General features: G+C 34.0%; 2 protein-coding genes across 2 annotated transcripts; one reads left to right on the forward strand and one right to left on the reverse strand.

Annotated features, from left to right (window-relative positions):
* The first annotated feature begins 140 nt into the window (after positions 1–140).
* Positions 141–1,575, forward strand: RpS7 (ribosomal protein S7). The gene is made up of 5 exons (XM_035876454.2): positions 141–218; positions 558–728; positions 854–1,035; positions 1,204–1,354; positions 1,468–1,575. The coding sequence occupies exons 2-5, from the start codon at positions 558–560 to the stop codon at positions 1,543–1,545; spliced, it is 582 nt and encodes a 193-aa protein (XP_035732347.1). The 5' UTR covers positions 141–218; the 3' UTR covers positions 1,546–1,575.
* A 107-nt stretch (positions 1,576–1,682) lies between these two features.
* On the reverse strand, positions 1,683–3,314 carry LOC118446140 (uncharacterized). Its single transcript, XM_035876452.2, has 3 exons — positions 3,178–3,314; positions 2,062–2,379; positions 1,683–1,979 (listed from the first exon to the last, which is right to left on the reverse strand). The coding sequence occupies exons 1-3, from the start codon at positions 3,180–3,182 to the stop codon at positions 1,802–1,804; spliced, it is 501 nt and encodes a 166-aa protein (XP_035732345.2). The 5' UTR covers positions 3,183–3,314; the 3' UTR covers positions 1,683–1,801.
* Positions 3,315–7,938: the final 4,624 nt, after the last annotated feature.

Genomic DNA, 7,938 nt, shown 5'->3' on the forward strand with positions numbered 1-7,938 from the left:
CTTAATAAATAGAAAAGAAAATATATTTATTATAAATATTTTTTATAGAAGTTCGTAAAAATATATTTATATACTATTGGCTGATGTTTCGCGCTCAATAAATCCACCAATCCTGAGTATATGTTAAAAGATGAGCAAATTATAATTTTACGGTAGTTGCATGTCTATGTTTCACTCTTTCTTCCGCTTCTCTTTCATGCGGTCGTGAAGCCGTCAAGGTATGTGCTTTTTAGAGCTTCTTTCTGATTTAACAGAAAAGTTTAAAAAAGAACATTAAATTACTTTGTGAATTTGATTAAAAATTCTTTAAAGTGATATGGAAGTGAATATTTTTCACAGATGGCATGCTCACCAAGTTGATACTAATGGATGTTACATACCGTGTGACATCCGAAAGATTTTAGTTTGATAATATATCGTTCATCGTTTTGAAGTGTTATCTAGTGATTTAAAAGATTATTATTAGCGTTTCAAATATTTTATTGCATTAGTAAAATTACTTTTAAATCAGTAATGTAAAATTTGTATCTATAGTAACATAACCTAATTATTTTCAGATGTTCACGGCAAACGCTAAAATTATAAAAAGCGGTGGCGCTGAGCCCGACCAGTTTGAAGCTAGTATTTCACAAGCTCTTTTAGAGTTGGAAATGAATAGTGATCTAAAATCACAACTGAGAGAGCTTTATATTACTAAAGCGAGAGAAATCGAGACCAATAATAAGAAGGTGAAATATTTCTTAATATAACTACTGCACGCATAAATTTCCTTTATATGCATATATGTGATACTTAAGAAAAGATTGATTTAATTTTTATGAAATTTTGATTAATGTCTTTAATTTTATTTTAGTCAATTATTATTTATGTACCAATGCCAAAGTTGAAAGCATTCCAGAAGATTCATACAAGGCTGGTACGTGAATTAGAAAAAAAGTTCTCGGGTAAACACGTTATGTTTGTGGGTGAAAGAAAAATCTTACCTAAACCAACTAGGAAAACTCGCACGAAGAATAAGCAAAAGAGGCCAAGAAGGTGATATAATTATTTATTAATCATATTAGTATAAATACAATTATTTAGAAACAGTTTTATATTGGTATCATGAAAATGTATTGCTTAAATTTTGTGTAATGTGAGTATGTGTATGTGTTGTATAAATATGCATTAATATCAAATATATGACATTGTTTAATTTTATAGCCGTACATTAACTGCTGTATATGATGCTCTTCTGGAAGATTTGGTATATCCAGTAGAAATAGTTGGTAAACGCATCCGTGTTAAAGCAGAAGGCAAGCAACTGATCAAAGTGCATTTGGATAAGAATGAACAGACAAATATTGAGCATAAAGTATGTCTTTACGGTGTTAATCATGTGATTAAATCACATTAAATATTTAATGTATCATTGTTATACATGCACCACTATTAGCAATTTCAAAGATTCTGTCTTATCTTTTTTAGGTTGATACTTTTGCCTCTGTCTATAAGAAACTGACGGGTCGGGATGTCACATTTGAATTTCCTGAATCTTATGTATGATTTCATAAAAAATAAAGGTTATCGAAATTATTTAACTTAGTGAATTTATACCATCTTTAATACTTATTATATGCCATATGTAAAAATGAAAAAAAGATGGCTATGTTTATGGCTAAACAAAAATATTGCATCATGGTAATTTCAGTTTGGAACAATTTCTGGATAGAAACGCCTTCTGATCTGTACCAGAGATAAAACATCGAGATTTGATCTAGTATATTTTTAAACAAAATATTTATGTAAAAGTATTAGATAATTAATTGTGTAATAAATTGATCAAATTTAAAACGTACACAATTGTCATGTCAGCAGTCTCTAAAGATTGTGGTCTAAGTCTTAAAAGTATCACGCATGCTGTTACTTCGCCAATTTCGATTGCACCATCTATCATTCCAGGCCATTTTGTAGCATATTCGCTAGCAGCGAAGAGAATTCTTGTAGAATAAGGATTATCTTTAAAATACTTCAAAAATATACATTAGTGATATATGAGTATCTGTACATCAATATTCGTACCTATCGTTGGATGTATTTACATGATTAACATGATTAAATATGTGAGATGGTTGCATAACGCTCATAGGCCAAGCACTTTCTAATTTAATTCCAATATCTTCTTTCGGAGATCGTTCAAATTCTTTGTAATTGATACAACGTTTCATTTCGTTATTTTGAAAACATTGGCTTAGCGTTTCGAATAATTTTAATTTCGATGTCGTTGATATAACATTGGTATCATTAAGAAATCCAGCCATCATTCCTCCTTTTACGTTATTACAGGTTGCATCATAAGCGATATTTAAGATAGTATTGGATTCTAATGTAGCTAAAACACTGCCATTATACTTATCTTTCCAAAAAGGTTTTTTGTAAAATGCATTGAAAAATATGTTATCACTATGTAGGAATAATGTTTGGGATTGAGATACATGTGCAGGTAAAGATGGTTCGATACGAATTTGAGAATTTTCCGGGGGTGGTACTGCTATTACCACGATGTCACATCTACATACCCATACACACGCAGTTATATATTTATGAAAATATTAATCTAATATGCCCGTTCGTACGATGATTAATATTAATAAATTCCATAAATATATATATATATATATATATATATATATATATATATATATGTATATATATAGCTTAACGATAACATTATTTAAACGTACTTGAAACAATTTTGTGTAGTATAACAATAAGCTCTGTCGTCATTGAATTGAATATTTGTAACTATTTCATCATAAATTATATCACAATGTTCAGCAAGTATATGTTTTAATAATTCTTCGGTTAATCGCGCCATTCCACCCTGTCAAATAGGGTAATCTTTCCTTTTTGCGTTGAAATTTTAAAAAAATATCGCGATATTATTGGTATTATAAATTATAATTGTTTTTTAATTGTAAGAATATTTGATAATAACTTGAACGAAATAACGGTTCTCATCTCCTATCGTTACTTTTAGTCGATCGAGCAATCCACCTGCACCATTTAACATTACAAACATCCATAACGCTGATAGTTTACGAAGATCTCTCATTCCTGATAGATGAACATACGATAGAAAGATCTAATGGAGAAAATGATTGGTTGAAAAATTAGAATGCCAGAATTGGATTTTACCGCATGTACTATAAATAAGTGAACTGCATATGGATCTGGCATAAGAGAAGAACACAAGTTCTTTCAGTAGTTGATCAACACTGGTTATGGCTAATTTACGCGTAATCTTATTCTTGACATAGGTTTTGAAACATGGTTTTAAACAATTCTTTTGAATCTGAAAACAAAGGAAGAAAATTGTAAAGTTTATCAGATATTGAGTCTGATTAAAAATCTTGAATATTGTTTCTGTAAATCGATGGTCCAAATAAATAATTACTACTTGAATAAAGTAACGAATTTCAGCTGCGAATAAACTTGGAAAATTTTCTACGGGACCATCTTTTGTAAAAAACACTCTTTTTCCATCCTTGTTCTGTCTGGAATAAGTATCTATGTTCAGTGTACGGATAAGTTGAGTGACACGTTCTTGCAAGAGACTAGCATAAAAGCTCTCGCTATAATTCTGTGATAAAACGCGTCCTCCGGCTTTATCTGTAGTAATCGTAAAGATATAAGATATACATAAGATTTTATAACGAAGGAATCTCGCTTGTAAGAAAGGATATACACTGCTTCGATTGGAAATAAAGAAAAAATTATGAATTATTACCGGTTCCTTCGATGACCAGTATATTTAAAGAGGGTTTTCTTCTAAGTATATTGTACGCTATACAAAGTCCCGTTAAACCAGCACCAACGATCACTACGTCAAAGTCGTTAACGTCTTCTTCGTCATCAAGATTTAGGTTCATTTTAAATAAGAGTAAGATCTAATTAATCGATCGGAAGCGATTCATGATTGATCGTCTCTTTCTCTCGAATTTCAGCGAGTTTCCAAAGGTTTATCAAATGTTTTTCAAACTTCTCGCAGTTCACATGAAACGAAAGCGTCTCACAATAACGCTCGACTTCTTCGAGCGGTCAGTCCCTTGATAGTCGAAGCAACTTTTAACTACGGCCTTTATAATCCCCGCGATAGCCATCTTATCTCTCTCCTTTTGCTTCTCTCTTTCTCTCTCTATCTCTTTCTCTCTTCCTGTCCATTTATCCTTTCTTTCTTTCTTTTTCTCTCTCTCTCTCTCTTTATCCGCGTGGAAGAACATCCTTGAGACACCACCATGTTTCCACGAACGGCATTACCTTTTTCCACCCCCTTTACGACTGCTCTACTCTCTCTTTACGGAGCTCTGCATCTTAAATAATTGATTCTAACGTAGTTACCGCTGTTTTTATAACTGTTTTACCGGTCGCTTCCACCACCACAATATATATTATTAAGAGATCGTCTCCTTTTTAAAAGTTTGCCATACTTCGAGCAGGAAGGTGCGAACGTAAGAAGCATTGAACTTCTTTCTCATCGTGTCTTCTTCAATGGTATCATTTTTCTTATGTTCGAAAATTTTGAACGGTATTCATGGGCATTTTCTCTGATGTCAATTTTTCTTTGACAGCTCCATTTGAAAGGAGCTGAAAATGTGTAATGGTTATGCGTGGAGATTGGAATAAAATCGTTGATACAAGAACAGAAATATCTCTTTTCTTTCTCTTTTTTTTCATTCTCCCGAGCTTACGGCTTTTTCGTATAGCAAGAAAGAAGTTTTAGAATGCTGAATGCAACATCGTTCTCTTCTAGAAGGCACTTTGACACAGCCCCACGGGTACATTACTAGGATTGCCGCCACCAATTGAACTCCCTCGTTTCTGTACCTTCTCCATCCACTCTCTCTTTCTCTTTCTTTCTCTCTCTCTCTCTCTCTCTCTCTCTCTTTCTCTGTCTCTATCTATCTGTCTTTCTCTCTTTTTCTTTCTTTCTTTGGAGTCCAAAGTCGTCGCGTGTGCGCACTATAGAAAAGAGGAGAAAGAGAGAGAGAGAGAAAGGGAAAGAGAGAGAGAGAGAGAGAGAAAGGGAAAGAGAGAGAGAGAGAGAGAGAAAGGGAAAGAGAGAGAGAGAGAGAGAGAAAGGGAAAGAGAGAGAGAGAGAGAGAGAGAGAGAGAACCGACCGACCTCGACTTCCTTATGTCTGCAAACACGGCAGCCTGAGGCGACATCGCCGTTCAAACAGCCAATCGCCCTGCCTTCAGAACGTTCAGAGCTGCACAACTTCAAATTCCCTCCCGCCATTGTTATCGCTATTTGACTTATCCGCGGCATTGCCACGACGACGACGAAGATGACGACACGACGACTACGACGACGTAGGATCTGCATAATGGGCGTCATCATGTAAAGCCAAGGATTTCCACTTCGATATTATACGCGGTTAATGTCTCATAAAAGTTTATTACAAGTCTCGTACTAGCCGGTATCTATCGAGAGAAACTCGATAATGATGTGGAGGAGTTTTAATAATTCGTGAGAAAAAGCTTTACTGAGATTGTTCGTTCGTGGATTCATTCATCATTTCTTTTTTTTATTTTGTTTTTTTTTCTACTGATGATTACTGTAATATATATGTATATATATATATATATATATATGTATATATATATATATATATATATATATATATATATATATATACACATTTAGATAGACGAGATGAAATCGAAAAGAAATTATGCGATCGCAACCAGCTTCGATCTTCTTACACGACCGAAATTTTGTAGCGTGGATGCTGTAGAGAACGAGAAAAAGAAAGGGTGAGAGGGGGAGGGGGAGGAATAGGAGGAGGAAGAGGAGGAGGAGGAAGAGGAGGAGAAGGAAGAGGAGGGGAATTTGTAATATAGAGGGCCGCTCTACGGCCCCGTTGGGAGGAATTCCGGGGTACGTTTTAAATTGCTGCATCCCCAACCTCCTTGTTTATGTATGCTATCGTGTTTCTTATTCTTGTGCGGCAGCGTAGGAGAGAGAACGCGCGGCGGCCCTCTAACTTTATGTGCACAGCACCGGCATAAGTATGCGATCTATGTGTCTGTATTCTCTTCTCTGTCTATTCTTTTTGAGTATGTGTACGTGCGCGTGTATATATAAGTGTGTACGTGTCTCTATTTTTCTCGTATGTGTTTTCACTCACACTTTGCTCCTTCTTCTCTTCGTCCTCCTCCTCCTCCTTCTTCTTCGTGAAATGTACGAGCGAAACGGCTCATAGTATTCGCGTGTTTCTTGCTCGTACGCGTGTGCGCACATCACTCTCTTTCTCTCCTTTTCTCTCTTTACATGTAGTATATATCTCTCTATAAAAAAAAGAAAAAGCCCGCGTGTTCTCCGCGTGTATTGTATCGTGGAACGCGCTCCTATTCGTTTCCTCGGCACAGGTTTCGACTTTCCTCTTTCGCTCGTCCGCCTCTACTTTCTTCTTCGTTCCCTTCTCACTCCTTGATCCTCCGTAACATCCAACCGTTTTCTCCCGTGTATTCTTTTCGTGTTCCCTACGATTCAGACTCTTTTTCTTTTCTACCTTTTCTCCTACTATCTTCTTTTTCTCTCTTCCACTCTATCTCTCTTTTTTCTTCTTCTTTTATTTTTCTTTTTCTACTTCTTTTTTTGAAACCAGTTTGACCCGCTCTCCGTTCCAATTGCTGGAAACTCCACGTAACCGTGAATTTAATCGGGCCTTTCTCGGCCACGGCAATACGCCGATTTGATTACGTTTCGAAGACTTACGCAGAGCGTAAGAGCGAGAAGCGTTCTTCGGCTAATCAAAAATTACACTTTCTGTTGTGTTATTGTAAACTTCTTTGTAATAAATCAATACGAATGTTAATTATTTATAGTAAATTGTAATAGTTTGATAAGAAAATATAATTAATCTAATTTTTTATTGAGAATTAATTTTTAAACGAAAAAGAAAGAGAGAGAGAGAGAGAGAGAGAGAGAGAGAGAGAGAGAGAGAGAAAGAGAAAAACTATCAACAATGTCAATGTCTAAGATTCAAGATGTTTCAAATATCTATACTGCTAATCTAATCTATCTAATTTATGAAAGTAATACTAATTATCATTAATATATATATATATATATATATATATATTATTAATATATATATAATATATATAATAATATATATAATAATATATATAATAATATATATATATAGCATTTACGATATATACATAATACACGATATTACTGATAAATTTATCAATGATTTCAAAGTAATAAAAAAATAATATACTAAATTATATCAAAAGGCTGATATTTTCTATTTTAACCATTAGTAATAGTAACATAAAAAGAAAATCTACTTCAACTATCAGCAGTGTTGATAATTACAGGATTAATTTCTAATTTTATACTTTGTCCCGTAATTATCAAGAATGGGATGGGAAGAGAGAGAGAGAGAGAGGGGTGGGCAGAGAGAGACAGAGAGAGAGAGATAACACAATTCGTGCAAGATTAACGATCGTTGCGATTCTTGAATGAGCAATGTTTCAATCTGTTGGGATACGAAGGAGAAAATTCCCTATATGCGGAGAACGCGGGCTCATATCTCCGTTCACGATTTTCCATCCTACCAACCGGGCCAATTGCCAGAAAGCGTGCGCCTTACGGTTTGGATGTTGAAAAGAAACGAACGAGAGAAATGGCTCGCAAGAGCACAATTTTACGTTATAACTTTTTTAAGAGGATAAGACCGTCCGATTCTTACAAAGTATTGTTTTCTTATAGTGTTGATTGTCAAATGAATTTTCATCATTTTTTTCTATAAAGAAAGTAAAAAAATCTTTTAAATGACAGTAGATAATTTTTGTAAAAGTTCGATACAATTTTGTTGTTATGTCTATACTTATAATCTTTGTTATTTCCATACTTATTATTATTATTATTATTATTATTAT

This window comes from Vespa mandarinia, chromosome 1 (genome assembly GCF_050613455.1).
Source record: "Vespa mandarinia isolate Hongniang chromosome 1, ASM5061345v1, whole genome shotgun sequence".
Taxonomy (NCBI): Eukaryota; Metazoa; Arthropoda; class Insecta; order Hymenoptera; family Vespidae; genus Vespa; species Vespa mandarinia.

What these genes read in the sequence shown, in the direction of transcription:
- RpS7 (XM_035876454.2), top strand. Translation starts at nt 558, where the DNA reads ATGTTCACGGCAAACGCTAAAATTATAAAAAGCGGTGGCGCTGAGCCC. An exon ending in TCGAGACCAATAATAAGAAG is followed by an intron (nt 729 to 853) that starts GTGAAATATTTC and finishes ATTTTATTTTAG; the next exon opens with TCAATTATTATTTATGTACC. An exon ending in AGACAAATATTGAGCATAAA is followed by an intron (nt 1,355 to 1,467) that starts GTATGTCTTTAC and finishes TATCTTTTTTAG; the next exon opens with GTTGATACTTTTGCCTCTGT.
- LOC118446140 (XM_035876452.2), bottom strand. An exon ending in GTAAATACATCCAACGATAG is followed by an intron (nt 1,980 to 2,061) that starts GTACGAATATTG and finishes TTATTCTACAAG; the next exon opens with AATTCTCTTCGCTGCTAGCG.